At 34.2% G+C, this 22,200-nt stretch overlaps 1 protein-coding gene across 1 annotated transcript in view; it reads right to left on the reverse strand.

Annotated features, from left to right (window-relative positions):
- PIK3C2G (phosphatidylinositol-4-phosphate 3-kinase catalytic subunit type 2 gamma) overlaps nucleotides 1–22,200 on the reverse strand; it is a 1,120,359-nt gene that overhangs the window by 318,258 nt on the left and 779,901 nt on the right. Inside the window, exon 16 of the mRNA XM_044087254.1 lies at nucleotides 780–966. Within this exon, the coding sequence (XP_043943189.1) occupies nucleotides 780–966 (187 nt within the window). The remainder of the gene's footprint in view (nucleotides 1–779; nucleotides 967–22,200) is intronic.

Consider the following 22,200-nt stretch of genomic DNA (forward strand, 5'->3'; position numbering starts at 1 on the left):
AGTCTGTAGAGCCTGTTTATAAAACCAGTGACCCTTTCTTTTCATTGAAATATGTTCATACAGTTCAAAGACAGAGCTGCACATAGGGATGAGCACACTCACCCATGCACACCTTCACACATATGACACACACGCACCCACCCATACCTTCACACATATGACACAAACACACACACACACACACACACACACACACACACACACACACACACACACACACACACACACACACACACACACTTGTACAGTGCTTATTCCGTTTTGGTCATGAGAAGATCATTGTTTCATCTTGTTGATTTAGCCTAAATAATTCTAACTCTCCCAGCTACAAACATAGTAGAAAACCACATCAAAAGTTAAGAGTCTTTAAGAATTTAATGCGTGTTGGAATGTATGCTTGTTCATATGTTTGGGCGCATGCATGTGTGCATGTCTGTGTAGAGTTATTTATTATTAGAACTGTTAAACTTGTGATTTGTTGAACAAACTATTAAAATCCCTTCCAGTAAAAAGACTGGTCAAAATAAGTAGTGATTATATTTATAGTTTTTATCAAAATATACTATCCTTTTCCTATTTCTTTTAATTTCCTTTTCCTCTACCGTCTGCAAATACATTAACAATGGCCAAAGCAGTATCATCATTCCTCTTACAACAAACAAGAACGTGAAATGTTGCTGCATATTAAAGCCAAAAGAACACATGCTCAAGCAAATAAGTGAACATTTATAAATGTTTTATGCAAACAAAATGTATATTTTTCCTTAAATGATACTTACACATTCAGGCTTTGTAGCAAAGCCAATAATTGTTGCCTCCCTTATGTAACCACTTTTTGGAAGCATGCTTTGTAAGTCCTGTTTGGAAGGCTCCTTCTTCGAATTCATTGTTGTTGACATGTTGGCCAAGATATGAATCAAATTATTCAGTCTAACTGGGAAGCAATCCAAACTTTCCTTGATTTTTCTGAAATAAAAAAATTTAAATAATTTAGATAAAATGGTGTACTACTCTACTACATATATGCTTCCTGCCTGCCCCCCCCCAAAAAACAGACAAGATAGACAATACTTGTAAAGTTTTAGGTAATACACAAGGCATGTATAGTACTGTTGACCCTAGTGTTACCACAAAACGGAATAAGTTCCATTTACCAAAGGCTGGCTAGCAAAAGGGTAACCAAACCATATTAAAGACAACTGTCTTTTCATGGGATAGGTCTCCTGCTTCTAACTGCCTTTGTGAAGAAACTTGATGAAATACCATTCAGAATTATACATTTTATTTATTTATTTATTTATTTATTTATTTGTTTGTTTGTTTGTTTGTTTGTTTGTTTATTTATTTATCTGTTTGTTTATTTGTTTATTTATTTCAGTGTGATGACCAGAAAAGTCCACTGGACCGAAAAAGAGACCGTTTTCAGTGGGGGCCCGGGGAGAAAAGCTACATTTGAAAAAAGTATAGTATATATCTAACATACAAAAGCTTTTGCAAGAACATTGACTTAATGAGATATCTGGCAATTACTAAGAGCCTCAACTGCGACATTAAACCAGAGGCCTTGATCTTTACTCTGCTTCAGTCATTTTATCAAAGGATGGGAAGAAAGAACACCATTCTCATAACCCAGTCTTTACTCAGAACATAAAACTTCCAAAAAGAGACTGTGGACTTAGGCATCACTATAGCATGAATGCCATGAATCCACAGAAGAGGCATCACTACTGAAATCTCCATCAGACATTTTTCTATTCTCAGCAAACCCCGAATCCCCTGTAAGTTATACTGGCAACATTTTTTTTTCAATAATCATTCTTTATTATTTTTTCAATTTGTTCATACAAACATTTGACCGAGATATACATGGGTAATTGCAAACAATACTACTAACAACAATCCTACAACATATGTACATTATATACATGAATGCTTCCATTTTTAAACTAAAAAGAACATCTGAAGAGTCTTATCAATAGGTATTATATCTTATAATAATTTAATTTCTGTTAAAGTTTGACTTTATAATATTTATATCCAAGGGTTATCTTGGGTTCTGTACATTAAGCCAATATAATGTTGAAAATTTGTTCCCAGATCTTCAGATTATTTATATGTTTGGTATGTTCATTGATTAGTAATTTGTGGGCTAGTATATGTTTTATCGCTAAAATCTTTAAGTTGTCCCATGAAGTTTGCGATGGATTCAACCAATTAGTTGCTGTATAGAGTTTCATTAACAAAAAGATATTCATAAGTATGGTCATTTGGGATCTGGATAGATTATTTGGGGGGATATGTAATATAGTAAATTCCCAGGAAAGCGTTGAAGTTTGATAACCCACCTTCTGCAGTTGTAGTTTTAAGGAATTCCATAGTTTGCATATACATTTACAGCTCCAGAATATATGAAGGAGATCAGCAGTTTCATCTTTACAGTATGGGCATCTAGGAGAATTTTTAGGGTTAAATTTATGCAAGCTAAGACGCGTACAGTAAGCATTATTAAGTATCATAAGTTGAGTAAATGTTAACTTTTGGAGGGAAATTGATTGTATTGTTAAATTGATTGCTTTTACTATTTTACTATTTTCAATCAATGGTATTTTTTCTTTCCAATAATTTGACAAAAGGACTTGATCATGATAGTTAAAATCTTTTATTAGTTTATATGCAGATGATATACACTTATTTTCTTGTAGGAGGGCTTGCCATAAATTTGCACATTTCGTTAAGTCCTAATCATTAATTTTTAAATCTTTAAAGTAACTTATAGATAAATCTTTGATCTGTCTCAATATTATTAAATATGATTTGGGAAGGTTCAGTTCCTGTCTTAATTCATGAGCCGAATATTTCAAATAAGGGTATATATCCCGTAACATTAAATTTATAATAAGTGGAAAATGTTTTAGGTCTATTAATTGATTATTAATTCTCAGGTTTGGATTCCTATGAAAAGGTTGTAAGATCATCAAGTGTTGGATAAGATTTAATGAACTGAAGAGATTTTGTAGTAATGTTATATATATGTTAGTATGCTCCATTAGAGCAAATTATTTTAAAGTATCTTTTCTTCGGAAAGGTAATGATTTAGGATTAATTTTCAGACTCACAACATGTTTGCAATTCAATCTTATCCAGTTAGGGGATTAATTATTACTATGTGTATCATAATTAGCAATTCTTAAAATTCTATTGGCATTTATTATTAAGTAATATTTTTCAAAATTGGGTCATTCTAAACCCCCTCTGTCTTTTGGGGTCATCAATTTGTCATATGAAATTCTAGTTTTCCTTGGTTCCCATATAAATTTAGCAGATTCCATGTGAATTTGTTTAAAGAACTTCTTCAGGATAAGAACCTGAGTAGATCTGAAGATATATAATAACCTAGGTAATACGTTCATTTTAATAATTGAGACCTTTGCTAGTGGTGGTAATTTCAATTTATTCCATCTCCTTAGGTCAGATAGAATGTGATCCCAAGTTAATTTAACATTATTAATATAAAAGTCCTTATTATATGTGGAGAATGTAATACCTAAATATTTAATCTTTTTTACAGATTTTACTTGCCCTACCAATGGTAAAAGCGAAAAGGGTTTTGGAGTTTTTAAAGGAAATAACTTTTTTTTTAGGTTTATTTTGTAATTAGATATTACTGCAAAGTCTTCAATGGCTGTTAATAATTTCTTGGTATCTGCAACTGGTGTTGTACAATATATATTAAAATCATCTGCAAAAGCTGCCATAGAAATCTTGGTACCATAGAGTATTGGGGCATTGTGATATAGATTTTATTTAATATGTAAAAATAAAGGTTCTAAATATAAATTAAATAATAAAGGAGATAGAGGACATCCTTGCCAGGTTCCATTTTTAATTTGTATTCTTTTGGAGAAACTCTTGTTGATGTATAAGGTTGTATAGGGATTATTGTATACTATTTGTAATGTCCTGATGAATTCTTTCGGTATATTAAAATATGGTAAAATATGAAAAATAAATGTTATGTTCACTCTATCAAAGGCTTTTTGTGCATCAATAATAAGTGCATATAAATTTAAGTTCTTTTGATTGGCATAAGAAATTAATGTATGAAGAGTTAAAGTATTGTTACTAGTTTGCCTAGAAGTTAAAAAACCTGTTTGTTCATTTGAAATTATTAAATTCATTATTTTCTTCAGTCTATTAGCTAAAATAGTAGTCATAATTTTAGTATCAATATTTAAGAGTGAAATGGGTCTATAATTATCCGGGTTTTGGTGATCCAAATTTTCCTTGAGTATTAAAATTGTTTTGGATGCATTGAAGTGAATGTCATTAATTTTATTGTTAATTATATAGTTAAATATATATGATAGTATTTTAACAATCGTACTACAGAATGTTTTGTAAAACTCTGGAGTAAGACCATCAGGGCCCGGCGCTTTGTGGGATTTCAACTTTTTAATTGTTGTTGTTATTTCTTCAGTGGAAATTGGTTTAATTAAATCTTTTTGCAACTTGTCATCTAATTTCGGAAAATTAATTTTTTGTATAAAATCATTGTTAGTCTCATTTGTACGTGACTCATCTAGCTCACCATAAATTTGAGAGTATATCAATTCAAAGGTATTGATAATATTTTCAGATTTCGTATATATTTTGTCCTTGTAGTGTATTTCCGGAATTTGAGAGGATGATTTGGAATGGTTAATAACTCTTGATAAAGCCCTTGATGGAGTTTGAATATGATTAGCATACCTTGCAAGCATTTTGGTTTCATGAAATGCTAACCTATTATTCTGGCTCAAGAAAAGATCTTTCTGACATTTGAATAATTCCGTTTCTGTTTCTGTGTTATGCTTTTGCCTTAATTCCTGATCTATTGATTTAATTTTAGCCTCTAAGGTTTGTTCTTCTCTAAGATTCATTTTTTTTTATAATAAGAGGCTTTTTGAAGAAAAAAAAACCTTTCTTGAGCTTTAGTTGCTGCCCATTCAATATCAGGTATATGTTGTTGTTTGACTAATCTAACCAGTAAGGAATTTAGGATGTCTTGAATTTCCTGGATTATTTCTTTTTATTTAACAAGTTTGGATTTAAGGACCAAGTATATCCCCTTTGTATTTGACTGTTTCTAAGGTCTTTGGCAAAGCTTAAAGAAATTTTAGAATGATCTGATAGATATCGAGCATGTATAGATATTACAGGATCAAAATTAATCAGTGTTTCCGAAATTAGAAAAAAGTCTATTCTTGACCACATTTTATGACAAGTTGAGTAAAATGTAAAACTATTTGTGTTAAGAAGATTGTTTACGTATTTAAAGGGATCATATAATTTAAAATCATACTTGAGCTCACTTAATGCTGATACTACTTGACTATTAAATGACCTTTGTGGGCTTGATTTATCCAATTTAGGATTCTGATAAGCATCCCAGTCCCCCCCTGGCTAGTATATTTGTTTAAAATAGGATAAAGTGATGCTAAGAAGGACTGTTGATTCTTACATGGTGCATATATGTTAAGTATGATGGGTTTATCATAAAGAGTAGGAGAGAATCACATAGCACCATCTTCCTTCTTTATCCATTTTAGAATCTAAAATTTTATCTTGATATTGATTTTTAATAATTATAGCAACTCCCGCACTATTAGTTTTACCTTCTGAGACTATAATTTCTCTTATCCATTTTTTTTCTTAATTTCTGTCCATTGATCATTTATCAAATGAGTTTCCTGAAGTAATATAAAACATGCCTTAGCTTGCAGAAATAAATGAAGCAACAATTTCCTCTTTTTCAAGTTCTGGACCCCGTAATATTCCATGAATCTATTACCCACATTCCAAAAACTTTATTTTATGTGGGTATTCTAAAACTCGGAGATAGTGTAATAAAATCAGTTGAGTATTAAACAGATATATTTTATTAAAGCATTCTTGACATCCCGTCCCATACCAGTGCCTACCCACTATACCCCTGGACCAGGAAAAGTATAGGTTATTAACGTAGTTAAACATTTTGAAATTTAGTAATATTAACGAGTATACATTATAGAACTTAACGCATAAAAATATATAACATGTAATGAACTTATACACTTAACAACTATGTCTACAAAGCCTAATCTACACATTCCCTTTTAAACACCACTAGTCATCTACACCTCTTGTCATTGCAGTTGAAATAAAAGAGACAGAGAAAAACTTAATCTCCATAGGAACACCATCTCTTATTTAACAATAATACTTTGGGACATTATTAAACATATGTTCTCAGATAAATGAAACCATAGTGTTCCTGAAATAACTAATAAGCTTGTTTGACCTTAGTTTATATGTGTACCTACACTTAAACCAAGGAAACCAGTTTGAGACATTATCATCAGTTATAGAAATACTGAACATCCTTTGTTCACTTTAGGAAAGTCTTTCTACTACCTGGAGAAGAAACATATCAATTTTTAGTAAATCTAAACTAATGCAGATAAACAAACATTTTTATAATTAGTCGGGTAACCTAATCACTAATAGACTTAGGTCATAAACTCAACATCATTGGTCATGCATTTTTTAGACAAGCAATTTCAATTTTAGGACAGAACTTATTTAACACTGAAAAAGCTTATATCAGAAACTGACAAAAGAGTTAGTATTCGACCTTAGGACTTCAGAGCTTACATATTCCTAGGTAATTTAGCCTAAGCTTAATGTCTTCTGTAGCCTCAAGTGTGTGTTAAAATTATATTATGTGGTCCTGACAGTTACCCTAGACCTGTATTAGTAACTCTTCACAAAGTGTTTTAAACTAAATATCAGCTATACATATAAATCATATCAGTCAACTATCTTTAAGCATATGTTAACATCTTGGTAACTTTAAATATGCCCTTATTCTTTGATCTGCAAATAAGGTAGAAGTGTAAACTCAGAAAATTCTTAAGCATCTCAGAGTATTTGCCAAAAGAATGTCATTGTAGTACTAATTAAATCCCACTATTAAGTAGTAAATGTGAGGCATCTTCCTAATTTTAAGTTAATAACTTGGATTATATGTAATGGATATTAAATCTATATAGGTAAAATATATATGTAAACTGGTTAAAATAAAGTGTGTAATTACACCTTGGTACAATAATTAAAATAGTTCCCTAACCCCTCTTACCAAAATTCTTTCACCCTCAGATCTGTTTTATATGTTAGGTTATGTCATTTGTATATTTGGACAAATTATGTTTTTAACTAGTGTTTACTAAACATTAGAAGTAAAATGGGGCTAATGTTGTGTTTACTGTGATTCATCCAGTACTAAAGACTTTATTCTAAGTAAATTTCACTTTTAACAGTCCTGGAAACTCTTCGTTGGATTTGCGACTATCCAGAGCGACTGACGACTTCGTGAAGGGGGACCCTTTAACCAGACGGACTTCAGGAAGCACCACATCAATAATACACCGTCTAAAGCAGCAAAACCATTTCGGCTCCATTCATGGGACATTTCAACATCGTGGAGGCAGTAAATCTTCGGAAATGCTACAGCGAGAGTAAACAACACGAAATAAAGGTCGTACCTGTTGCCAAAAAAAAAAAAATGGCCTAGAGCAGAAAACTGTCAAATAAAGCACAGATAAGACCTTGACATGCAGTACAACATGGATCCGACCTCGGATGTCATGCCAGTCCCATCGGAAGTTTATTCTAGGTCTCTGAAGCAGGTAAGCTTTTAGAAATCACCAGAAAAGTAGTTTTAGCTTCTTTTTTTGTTGTGACTGAATGTCTAGCCCGATCCAATGTAAATATTAATGTATTTGGGTATTTCATTTGGAATTTTATTTGTTTTTCAATAAGAAACTTACAATAGGGAGATAATAGCTGTCTGGCTTGCCTAATCTACAAAGGGAGGTCCTGAGCCAAAGAAATTCTGTTGTTTTTCCACATAATAGAGCCTCCATTTTTTTTAACAGTTAGTAATATTTTGTTGACATCTTGAAAGTTAAGAATTTTAGCATAAACAGGTCTTGGTATGTTGAAAGCTTGGGATTCCCTCAGGGCTCTATGGACTCTCTCTATTGTTATTTGTTGTGCAGTTTCCGAGTCACTGAATAATGTTGTGAGTATTTGTATGATTGATGGAATTAGATCATTGTATTGAACAGATTCCGGTATTCCTCTGATGATTATATTGTTCCTCCTGGACCTCGCCTCTAGATCAATAATTTTAGCTTGTATAGAGTGAATGTCCTGCTCATGTGCATCAGATTTTTTGGCAAGCAGTGCTATTTTATCTTCATTTTCAGTGATTCTTGCATTATTTTTATCCATTCTTTCCAGAATTTGACTGTAAGAAATTCCAAAGGATTGGACTTGATTAGATAGTTCTTTTATAGCTTCTTGAATAGGAAGTAGAGCTGTTTTTATATCCTCCATGTTTGCCATTTGCTCCGGTTTATTTATATTCCTTGGTTTTAAATGTTCCTGTTGTTTTGTAATTTTCTGTCTTTTCAAATTTAAATCTTTGTCCGGTGATAGCAGTTCTGAGAGTTTAGTTTTTGAAGTTGTTGTGTCCATATTTTTTACGTCTTTCGACATTATAGATCAGAAATGGAACTTAATGTAAGTCAAGTGTAGTTAGGCCAATATTTCTGAGCACACGGGTCCTTTGTTTGAGACTCTCTTCAGAGACAAATGATCTGTTATAATCCTGCTTGATTAGTTAATTTTTCAGTTCCAATCACCTCTTGTAAGATACTTAGTTGAAGTTAAAGTTGTTTTTTCCTTAGATTTACTGTTAAATAGAACGTTATATATCCTCAGGGTAAGATTTTTCTCTGATAGTATGGAGAGCTGTAGTTTAGTAGTGCTCACAGAACGGCAGCCATCTTTGAATCCCATGCTGGCAAAAGTTAACAGAGTAGAGAAAACTGGTAGTATCAATTCTGTTTAATACTAAAAAATATTTTCTGTATAATTGTTTGCATCCAGACCAATTTATTTTTATGTAACTTGCAATAATTGCTAGAACTATCCATTGTATACTTTGTAATTAATTTGCTATTCTTCTTGAATTTGTCCACTATTGCTTGATGTGCTGAAGTTAATATTTTTGTCTTGTATTGTACTATACTGTTTTTCTGTGGAGCTTTCCTCCCCTGGCCTCTGCTGAAAATGGGCAATTAGCCCAGTCAGACTATACCAGTAAAGAATTGTTAAATAAATATAGACTGAATGTCATGAAGCCACAGAAAAGGCATCACTATAGACTGAATGTCATGAAGCCACAGAAAAGGCATCACTATAGACTGACTGTCAGGAAGCCACAGAAAAGGCATCGCTAGAGACTGAATGTCATGAAGCCACAGAAAAGGCATCACTATAGACTGAATGTCATGAAGCCATAGAGCAGGAAAACAAAAATGATAAAGGAATACACATGTACATGATCACAAATATGTAAGCAGAAGCTATGGCATCTTTTCACATGTACACACACACGCACACACACACGCACACACACACACACACACACACACACACACACACACACACACACACACACACACACACAAAACCACAATCTACCTGAATTCCCGAGTTTTTCTAGTGGGTAGTCTTCCACAGACCCCACACCTTCCCACTTATATTTGTTTATTTATTTGTTAACTAGGTAAGTGGACTGCTCAAGCAATCCTTTTCAGCCCTGATCTGGGTTAAAAGTACAGTATATTACAGATAAGGATAAAGCATAATGATTACTGTAAAATAATCTGGATGTGCAGAGGAATATTCAGTTTCACAATTCCAGTTGCAATACTTACAAAACATTTCATGGTAAAAATGTGAACCACTTCAATGTTTGTGCATATGTCACACCTAGTGTAATTGTAAATAATAGAGCATGTGCATCTTTCATAAGTATGTATCAAAATTTGAAAACAATTGTAAAAAAAAAACATGTATAACATATTGTGCCCATGCAGTTATAAATATCCTACCTCATAACTAAGTAAAATATGTATGCAATTACATGCCAATGAAGTCTATATACATAGTCACATGGCTACAATGTTTTGAATTGAACTGGCAGCCAAGTACAGTAGAAGCTTACAGGCATGTCTTGTAGTGCTTTTTAGCTGTAATTGATATGTAGCAGTAAATTACCCACTGTCTTTGAAGCATACAAATTAATTAACTTTAAATAGAAATTGTTCTAATTTTGTTTTGAATGTTTTCATAGTTTATTAATTGCTGATGTCCTTTGATAATTTATTTCATATGGTGGGGTTATTTTGCAGAATGTCCTATGTCCAATTTCTGTATCAAATGCTGGCCTGGTTAACTTGAGGCTGTTCTTACTGTAATTTTGTTGTAAGCAGTTTGGAGTGTTGATTGATAACTTCATAAGCAAAAGGGGGCAGTATTCAAGCCATATGATTTTGAAAATAAGTGTGCTAAGAAGTAAAACTACTGTGTTGCTAAAGGGTTGCTCATGAAGCTAGCTTTAGTATCTTACAATAGTGAATTCTTATATCAGCTAGGAAGGCAAAACATATTTTGCTCATTCCAGTTTCTAATGTGTGTGTGTGTGTGTGTGTGTGTGTGTGTGTGTGTGTGTGTGTGTGTGTGTGTGTGTGTGTGTGTGTTTGTGTGTGTGTGTATGCATGCTATTGCTGGTGTACTTTCATTATGGGTAGGGAACATTTGCGTTTATATCACTTCATCGAATACGTGAATATCAAATGCTCACATGAGCAAATATTCACGTACTCAAAAACTGTACACCCACTGCTAAATATATATTCCTACTCCAAGATCACACTACAGTGAGGAAAGGGCAAAAATCTTGATCTTCACTGTACTGCAAAAAAAATTCATAAACTTCAAGTACGTGAATATTTGCTCATGTGAGCGTTCGATATTCACATATTCGATGAAGTGATATAGACCCAAACATTCCAGTTTGGGAATGCAGTGTCATGCTGCTATAAGTAGGGCATATGACAGTTTGGGAATTAATATACTAATGCTATTCTGACTTCTAGAGCTAAAAGATGAAATTAGATACTCTGTAACATAATTTAAATTGATTCATAGTTTATTTTACCATGGTTTCTGAGATTAGGTTATTATGTAGGATACATAGTGTAAGTGGAGATTGATCAACAAGTTTATGATGGGGTGGCACAGAATATTACACCAGATTTACTAGTACTAATGAATACTATATTTTTTGGTCCATGTGTACATCCTTATGAGATTGTAATATTATTTGTAAGCTGAGGACTGTTTTTTTCTGCATTTAATAGAATAATGTTACTTGCATAAAGTGCTAGATTTATTGATGGCAGTTCCATTGTTATGTCATTGATAAAAAGACTATGATACTACAACAAGCTTCACTAAGGAAATCTACACCCATTTAGAAAAAAAAAAAAAACATAGAGCTAGCAGTCCCTACCAAGACAAAATATCATGAGAAATTTAAAAATAAACCACACTGGTGGTCTACTGCCAGAAATAAACTCCACAAAAAAAATGAAAGAAACTCTTTAACTTATTTAGCAGATCCAAGACCTGTCTTCTCAAGGAAAATATCAAAATCATTAAAAAATGAAAACACTATCAAGTCCATTAAAGCAACCATGAACCTAGACTGAGTTCCAAAGGCAAGGGTAATTATAAATCTTTCTTTAGCTATATTAGAAAAGTGAAAAAAAAAATACCCCGCATTGCTCTGAACCTAGTAAAAAGTCACCTATTATTCTGACCCAATAGACATTGTCAACATCCTTGCAAACAAATTTAGAGTCAACTCAATCCCATCTCCATCGATGAATCCCTTACTTCCCCAATTATCTGTAAGGATCATTCACTAAACGTGATAACCAAGATTAAAAATTTACAGACTCACTGTTTACCCAAAAGCATAGCTGGTTCAACCAGGTTCCTGGGCCAGTAATGTGAACCAGTGCTCCATGTCCTCCATTCTTCAGGTAAAAAGCAAAAAAAAAAGTATTTTACTGTAATTAGCTGATCGATACATTGTAAGCTATTGACGCATTACAGTTAGATCTATGCCCTTTAATTTTCTTAAGTGAAGAGCAATAAAAAAAAGCAAACTGCTTTTTACAAATGTAGCAAATTGTTGCTACAGTTTATACCCTGCCTGCATGGAGTGCTACAGCATTCATATTTTAGTTAAAGCAAAACATTATTTTTTTTTTAATTTTAAACTACAGCAAATTACTTGCTACAATGTAACAAGCAGTTGCTACAGTTTAGACCACACATGGAGTGCTCCAGCACTCAGGCTTGACCACAAATGCAATATTAGCTTTAAAAAGCCGATATTGTGTTAACAAAAGATTGATATTGGCTGGTCATGCCCCCCCCCCCACCCAGCACTTTGTTCCTAGGGCAGTTGCTCCTCTCACACCATCCTAGTTACACTACTGGGTCAAACTTAAATATAGTTACTGATTTCATCCTTAATGTGTGGCACACTGCAGCCATGATGCCCCTCTATAAGTGTGGCCTTACTGTCAACCCAGGTAATTACAGACCTATCAGTCTTGTAAGCCTCATCTGCTAAGCCACTAATGTATTATAATCTACCTCATTAATTGCAGTATAAAGAATCTTATTCGAACTAACCCCGACAGTTTGGCTTTGTGAAGGGTACATTTTACCTACTGAATCCAGTTAACTTCTTCAAAAGGGTAATAGACTCTGTAGCCAGCGGCCATGCACTACACACTGTGTATCTTCACCTGGATAACGTCTTCAGCACCATTCCCCATGATAGCAGCATTTAGAAGCTAAATGAAATGATTAAAATTGACCTATAATGTAGTACGATCGACAGGAAACTGGCTGAAAGACAAAACCCACACATTGCAAGTTGCAAAAGTCTCATCAGAATGAATAAGGATATATATATATATATGGGTCTGTATCAGTTGAGCGAAAACCCCTTTACACTAATACGTAAACATCGACGCCTATACCTCGAACCTGAAAATCCCGAATGCACTAAACCGCGAAAAATTAAATATCGAACTATCATAGTCGGCCAACCCCGCCACCCGCTACTTAGTACCTACCCAAACAAAATAAATAAACCACATACATACACTAACCAAATCCTACAGACATACACCCAAACAAAACAAATAATCCACATACATGCATTTCATAAAACCCTACTTCCAACACTACACTAAACTCCACATACACAACTATCTATGCACTATCCTTAACCACTCCCTAACCCTAAGGTCCGTAACTACTGCATACTTCCCCTACAGACATACACCCAAACAAAATAAATAACACACATACATAAACTTAAAAAATACCCTACATCTAACACTACACTAAATCTTACACACATTACCTATCTCTGCACTTACCTTAACCCAAATCCTAACCCTAAAGTCCTATATATCACACACTTACCTTACGGAGCTATACCGCAGATGGGCCAACCAAAACAAATTGACATTTTGGAATTCACAGTTTTGGATATTCGAGGTTTATGTACTTTGCGCAATACGGTTTGATGTATTCATATTCTCGTAATAGGGTTTTCGCTCAAATGATTTAGACCCTATATATATATATATATATATATATATATATATATGTGTGTGTGTGTGTGTGTCTGTGTGTGTGTGTGTGAATGTATATCCATACAACAAAAGAAAAATCAGCTCCAGCCCAAAGGCACAACTGTTTTATTTATCGTATTTTGCAGCAGACCAATGAAAAAGCCTTTGTGGTGAAACCTAGGTCTGCTGTAACATACAATAAATAAAATGTGCCTTTTGGTTGGAGCAAAATCTTTTTTGGGTATTTACGTATTATCGCAGCAAGATTTGGACCCTGACATACTTTGGAATGTATTTGCGAAAGTAGCAATGTTAGCGTGAAAAGGCTAGTGTCAACTGTTAAGTATTATTCTGTTGGGTGGTTTATGACATTGCAAGAGGAATAGTCTGAAATTTGCCTTCCCTGGGAGCGTGCTTTCCCGGTCAGAGGTAATGAGAAATGCATTACTGAGGGCTGCTCCCACTGAGTCATGTGAAGAAGGATGTGTGTATGTCAATGTTTGGACATCTTCACGATAACCTGCACTTCTTTCCCGAAGAAGAATAAACTGCTTTGTAACTGTTAGTTGATTGTAAAATAGATTATCCTGGGGCTGATTAATAATAGCAGAGTTGAGAGATTAACAAGAAGGATTTCAGTGAAGATATAAAATGTGTTGACCTCAGTCAATCCCTTTCATACATAGTTTAGCGATCATGAACAGATCTTTCTGATTTACGGTTTTCTGTAAAGTAAATGGATTCATATTTACGGTTGGGAGGGATATGATACTGAAAACCCCCTTTTTTCCCTCAGTAGGCAGATACTGTTTTAGCTGTTTCTTAGAGAAAACATAAGGTATGTACTTGCCGAACCTTTCCTAACTCATGACATTAAAGGCATGTGTGTAGCAGCAGCCCTGTTGATTTTATTTTGCATTACACTACGTCGCTAAAGGATGGTACCCTGGATGAAGGATTTAGCTGATCTTCCTTTTTTCTTACACTATGCAGATAAGACTGTCTAGGTTGTTTGTCACAGAAAGGTTTGACTATCTACTTACAGCAACCTTTAGTTAAGTCATGACATTAACACCATATGTGTAGGGACAGGACCTATTCATTTCATTTAAGTTCTAGTAACAGAGAAGATGACATGACATGCTGCCGGGAAGTGCATGCATAGACACCATCAGTATTTTTCTTATTTTTATTCATAACCCTGCATAAAAGACCCTTCATTGTCAAAGAAAACACATTGTCTCACATTTTTAAAGCATTAACGGTCACATTTCACTATCGGGAAGTAACCATTATGATCGCAAAATCTGGTTGTGATAATACGTAAATCCCTTTTTTGTTGTATGACTTGTTTTTTCCTTGCTCCTTGTCTGAGCATGTATACTCTGTAAAAGTGAGAGTATACATAAATAAATATATACAGGTATACTTAATTTCCTTGAAACACCGAAACATTGATGTTCCTGACTCTGACCCCAAAACATTGACAATGCAAATGTCAACATGTTACTGCTCATACAGTAAGTAACAACCTCATCGTATGCAAATTTTAAAGTAAAAAAAATAACAAAAGCATTATTTTTTGCAGGTGTGCTTGCCTACCCACCCCCACACACTCTCTAAACATATACTAGCTCCAAGATTGCCCAATCTCCAGAGAAGGGGCATATTCCCCAGCCCTCGGGATTGTCCCTCTCCCACACCTATCTTATCGACCAAATTGTGTCAACAAAACAGATGCAAACATTTGGGAGGTTCACTTATTTTAAATGCTTCTATATGTATGAATATTGTCAGTGGACCTATCTTCATATGATTTCTAATTCTTCCTAGTACCATAATAACAATCTATGAATTAATCTATGCCTACCTCAATTAGAGACTGATTATGTCTTCTGTCATTATAAGGGGGATGCAGGAACATGAGTTAGTCATATTTAATCCTCTTCAGTCCACTGTCATCGAATGTTGTACGTTATCTTATACCTAGCACATACAGAGCCTTTTTATGGCTCTTGGCATGCTACTTATAATTGATACAGCACTAGATATATACATTCTTTCATGAAAATAAGGTTTAGTAACAAACCAATTTGTCCAGGGACATCTTCAAGTGAGGGTTAGGTAATAATAGTAATGGGAATTAAGAGGGGAGGGAAAGAAAGCTAGTTGGGGGGGTGAAAGGGTTAAATGGGAATGTAGGGTGATTGGGAGGAAATGAGGTAGGATGGGTAAAAAGAAATCACATTTTGACTTGAACTTGCTACCTGCACTTCCGCCCTATTTTTTTTTTTTTTTTTTTTTTTGGAACATTGGGGTTTGTGTGGTTATTTTATAAGTTTGGGTAGGTGGTGAAGAGGAGCAGGCTTGTCCATCGTCTGTTCCTCCTCAAGTGTTGGATGTTCATTTCAATGAGTTGTGAAAGAAAAGTGAGCAGTTGGATGCTGCTTGATAAGTAAAATAAGCGAGCAGAGATAAGAACACTGCTTATTTGGTCAGGGTGAGTGAGGTCACGCTGCCCTAGTTAACAGTTATATGGCTGTTAATGCTGTGATTAATAAAGTTATATTTATGGAAGTTTAATAAAGGTCATCAAACATCATTTGGTGTGATGTGTTTATTGAAGGGGACCAGGACAAAGGGTGGCACATTACCTGACATAAAGGATGCAAGGTAGATGCATCCAGTCACTGGAAGAGCTAAACAATTCCCAGCATGTCCCTGACTAGCTGCAATTAACTTAACTGGTAGTCATGCCTTTGTTAGTCCCTGTGACCCATTTTTAATATGGCAAATAACATCTAATTGTTGTATCATAGAAAAGTTGATGTACTAATGGATGTTCATAGCCAGTGACAATAGTTTTATAAAGTTTCTGTATCAGTTCGGCACCCACTACATAGGATGGAAATACAGACCAAAAGCTGTAATCTATTAGCTGTCAATAGATATGCAGAACAGGGATGAAAGTTGAGATTTATCCTATTTTAACTTGGCCAAATAGCATAAATTTATGACCCCAGCTCAAGTACAGCGATAATTAGCTATTGGTTAAAGCATATATAAATAATGCATGCCATTTAAACTGGAATTAAATCTGATGAAGCTCTGGTAAGGGCAAAAGCACTCATCCATTTAATGTTTTATTTTTTTAATAAAGAAGTATTGATTTCTAAACACTGTACAAGTGACTGAAGTCTCAACTGAGACTAGGTAGAGTTTATGGTTCTTTTTTTCCCTCATTTTAAGGAAGTTTAAGTAGCAACTTTGATGGCCAAGAAGTACCATTCTTCCTTGTGAAATTGTAATTATATATACTTATATATATATATATATATATATATATATATATATATATATATATATATATATATTGTACAGTACATTGCATACTTTTTCTATGTAGGGAAAACAAATAGAAAAATAATTGATTTCTGAATATTTATCAGACATTAGGAGATGAAATAAAGACTTTTGTTAAACATACCAGGACTCAGGAGTCATGTAAGTCCCTATGCTTTTTTTTTAAGTTATGAGTTCCGGTGACACTCAAGGTAAATGACAGCAGCAGACATTGGGAGGGCCTGAGCAAGCTCCAGGTGTATGAATGGAATACATCAGTAGAGGCTTGCAAGTCAGCAGTTTGTAATGAATTAGACAGTATTAATTCATTAGTGTCTGCTGGCAGTTAATTATTTAGGTGTTACATTTCTGGTTGTTGTCAGGCTAGACAGCAGTTGACAGGACGACAGCAAAAAGAAAATGAAATATAAAAACATTTCTTTTCAACTAGGAAAGAAAAGCACCTTTTTTACACTTGTCTCTCAGCTGAAATAATTTTCTTATATTTAATGTGCTTAACAGTAGCACTGAATACTGTGAATTCTGCTCCTTAAGTTACATCTGAATAAAGTTATCATCTTTCATAGGGCAAGACCATTCACACAGGTAACTCTGTAGGAGTGGTTAACACCACAGTGCATAGCTCTCACCTACTTACATCCAGAATCAGGGACAATCCAGAAATAATCAGGGGCAATCTGGGACACTTTTTAAAATATTAATACTCCTAAATTAAGGAGTTGAAAGAATGAGATAATGTGAATTAAAATACATTGTCTGAATTAAAAGAAGTTGGTAACTCTAATTATTGTCATTATTTTTATATGCAATACACTACCTTCTCTCCCTAAATCACTAGTTTTAGGAGGGATTGGAGGGATAGAGCTAACTTTTGAGCCAAAATCAGGGACATGCCTGAACAAATAGGGATATTTGAAAGGGGTGCCACTGTTTGATCAATACTACTGGTGTTAATGACTTAAGCTGTTTCTGAAAAAGTGGGGCATAGTATATTGATTCAGTATGCTAGTAGTTGTTTTACAGCCTTTTGTTCATTTTTATAGGTTCATAGGTCCATAGGAGGTTACTAGGCTAGAGGACCTAGGGCCTTTACAATCCTAGTTATGTAACAGCCCAAGTACCCTTATTGACAATATCTAAATGATTGTTGCTAGCAGAGCAATTCTGTGATCAGCACTGACTGCCCCTGTTCATGGGGGACATAGATGCCACTCCCAGGATGAATTTACATTCATTTTTATTTATCACTTTCATTGTTAGTCCAATTAAATGCTATTTAAGATGGCTTTTTGTAACCTAATTAATCTGCTTGATTACCTGTGCCAGGTAAAAGTTTGTATGTTTTATTTTTTTTTAATTCAATCAATAGGGTTATGATGAGTTCAGTTCACTTACCTTTACTTTTTTAAATTAATCAATAGTGTTAGGATGAGTTAACACACCTACTTTTTTCTCTGCTTATCACTTTGGCTCCTTAGTGAACCAGTCATACTCATAATTGAGTATTTGTAAAGAACTAAACAGATCTACAGCAATGGGTCCATGATATGGCAGGTAACCATCAGGGTGTTGTTTCCTATGTACCTAATCTCAAAGCTTATCTGACCTTGAGCTTGTGGGGATGTGCATTCCTACTGGAACCTAACTTAAAGGCCACCAAGCATCTCCCAAGTTGCATGGTGTATTACTTTTCACTCCTTCAAACCCAGTGGAACCGGTAGTGTTGTGCCCACCAATATTCATAACATTCTGATCACAAAACCACTCATCACAAACCATAAAAGAGAGGTAACAGAATCCCTTGTAAATGTCAGTAATAGTGATGACTAAATATATAGTTGTTATGCATTCCCCACTATGACCTCATAAGAACATGACAAATGTCTTACTGAATTTGAGAAAATCATAGTAGTAGTAGTAGTAATAATAATAATAATAATGATAATAATAATAATAATAATAATAATAATAATGATAATAATAATAATAACAATAATAATGATAATAATAATGATAATGATAATAATAATAATAATAATAATAATAATAATAATAGTAATAATAATAATAATGATAATAATAATAATATAGTAATTATTGGTGACTTCAGCTACCCCATAAATGACTGGAGCAGTTATACTGCCAATAGTTAACACACACAATACCTCCTTGTTTTCATTAAAACTAACTGCCTGGGATAACTGGAAAAAATTCCAGCCAGGGAAAATATACCGGATATTATTTTGATCAACATAACATCAATCTACCCAAGGTGCCCCATCAACCTCCATTTGTCAGATCAGACCTTGGTGCAATATAGTTTCCATCTAAAGAAATATTAATCTTGCTGTAGCACTTCGTGTTTTTGAATTTCTCCAATAACTGCCATCAAATCAATGTACTCTTTACCAACAATAACTAGGATTATGACTAAATGCTTGCAATAAGATAGCCAACTTGTTTAAATAAATTCTATAATATTCTAGATGGGTGAACTATTAACCATGTTCTCACTAGACATAATTATTTTGAAAGATTTATGAAGAAGCACTCTGGTGAAATTGCAGAATAAACAAATTATACAACATTAAGAAAATAGTGTCTGTAACTTTGAAATGGAAATTAACTTCAAAAACTCAAACCAAGGCCATTACAGTCTAAGAAGTACTAACTGGGACAATCTGTACAACCAAGGCAACCTATGAGCTTACAGATATATCAGAAGTCAATAACATGCTGTTCTATAACTACAAAAGGAAACCAAGATGTAATAGTATATCAGTGCTCTATAAATTAATCGTACACTGTACTCTGAACCGTAATATATCAGCAATATCCAGTAAAGTAATTTATTTCAGACTTATTGAAGCAATGTATCTCATACTTTAGAATCTCCATAAGGAAGACCACTACAACACTGGACTTTGAGGATGTCCCCCAGTCATATCTGCAAAACCAAGAACATCATTTCTATGGGGCCTAATGACACTGAAGAAATTTTCTCAGAGCTATAAAATATAATATAGTAACCCTCCCTTACATCTTATTAAACAGAAGCCTCTCTATCTGTTTTACATAATGGTTATTGTCTTTACCTCACAGGTGTAAAGTACCATGTTTGATTCTGACCTCTGGTTGTAAGCTAGGCTTGTAATAGTCTGCATACTGATAGCCTCTATTTACCGATAAACCTATGAACTTCAGATTATGGCAATAATCCACAGTGATGCTATCTACAAGGGAGGATTTCTAGCTGATCCTAGTCATTACAGTCCCTCCAGTCTCAAAGTATCCTATAAAAGATTTAACAGAGGACTTTTATGGAACTTTCTCAAGGAGGCATAAGTGATCTCTTGCTTCTATAAAAAAAAATAGAAAAACAGATCTATTAAGAGGAGGACATGTCTATTAAACCTATTAGCCTTTTCTGAGTTAGTTACAATTGTTGAGACTAAATTTCATGAAGAATTATAAACAAACTATGTGAGCTAAAGGTCAAGGCAGAAGTCTGCTGGATTGACAACAAGCTTTCCATTACAAACTAGTTTTAAATACAGTTGTTCAGTGGTCTTTACTGTTTGAAGTTACCAAATGGGTTCTGCAAGGCTTAGTTGCTGGTTCACTTCTCTTCTACATCTTCTTTTCAGATGCAGGAGATGATAACATTGGCTTGTATTTCACCAAATTTGCTTAACAGTACAAAACTGGGTAGAATTGCCTTCAACCCGTTAGACATAGCAGGTCTCCAGAATGGGCTGGAGACAGCCCTTACATAATATAAAAATAATGTGTAGGCGTTCAACTTCAACAAACATACCACAGTAAGTACTGGAACACAGCTTTCCTTAACAACTACTGTACTGCTGGAAAAAAAATCACAAAATATACTCAATTGCTAATGACCAAGATACATCCACAGAGATGGCTCTCACCAATAACTAACAGGTTCAGCGCGAACCTTAAAATACTGAAGGGGATTTTCTAGCACTGCAGGGAGATCTTTGTTCATTTGTATATGGGACAAAAGCGCTACGTTCAATGTTTTTTTTATTATTAATAAATGGGTTTGTTTGAATTGTGGATTGTTACATAGTGCAAACTTTGTTGGTGGAACATGTAAGCACAGGAGGGCTCACACCTGCACGCTAATGTAGTTGGGTTTTGTAGTTCCTTGTTACCTGGTTACTAGTGACTATTCATTTGCACTGTGCAATCAGTTATCTAGTTATAGGGTAAAATGCTCCAGTCTTCGGTCTATTGGTCAAGCACTTCATTCATCTCAGAACAGATCAAATCTACTTCACTAACAGTATAGCTGGTCTTATTCAGATAGATTACCACTCTGTCCAACGACATGTCATCTCCTTAGAGTGATTTATGCATTGCATTCCTTGTCATTAAATTCCCAGTACCTTCTTTTCCTCAAAACTCTCTCTATATAATGTATCAGAGTGCTGGCTAACAAGCTTGTAAAAACTATCAAACTTAAAACATCTCTAAAAATGAACATAATACTTTCACTCAGTGTAATTCTTGACAATGGTACAAGCTTCCCCTTCATGTAACCAATGCCAATGTCTTTAAAAAGGGATCTTGAGCATGTGCCAGTTTCAACAACGACAAAAGTAATCAGCCATCCAGAAGACATTAAGTTGCAAATGTGTTATGTTTTTTATGAACCCATCGAGATCTGGTCAAAGTTAACTCAATAAGCTTTGGGTTTAGGCTTTAACATGGATCTAGTAGGGGGAAGAAATGTCCAGCTCCCATGATTGATGAGTCATGTATTCAATGTATTTGCACATTGTAAGTTTTGATTGTATATTTATGTTCTTGATTAGATAAGAACTGTATAAGGTATACAAGCAGCTTGATTCTTGAGCTTAGGCCATGGCTGAAAAAAGTCAGCAGACCAGTTCACTTAGCTGGTTAACATAGAAAAACAAATAAGTCATGATCAATAATCAAAGACATGATGAGCTCCAACTCAGTAAAACCAAAAGTGCATACACCACACATACACACACACACACACACACATATATATATATATATATATATATTTTCTTATCATAAGCACGTGTAGGATGCAAAACGATCACAAGACTAAAGACCCTCAGCTACTGAAGCAGACTTGTCGCTCCATCCCAACATTCTGTCTTTTATCAACTCCTGCATGGTAATTTATGTACAACATTCCATGCTATTAAGGACAAAGACCTCCTTGTTCTCTTATACC

Source organism: Protopterus annectens, chromosome 11.part0, assembly GCF_019279795.1.
Source record: "Protopterus annectens isolate FY-2018-M chromosome 11.part0, PAN1.0, whole genome shotgun sequence".
NCBI classification, from domain to species: domain Eukaryota; kingdom Metazoa; phylum Chordata; order Ceratodontiformes; family Protopteridae; genus Protopterus; species Protopterus annectens.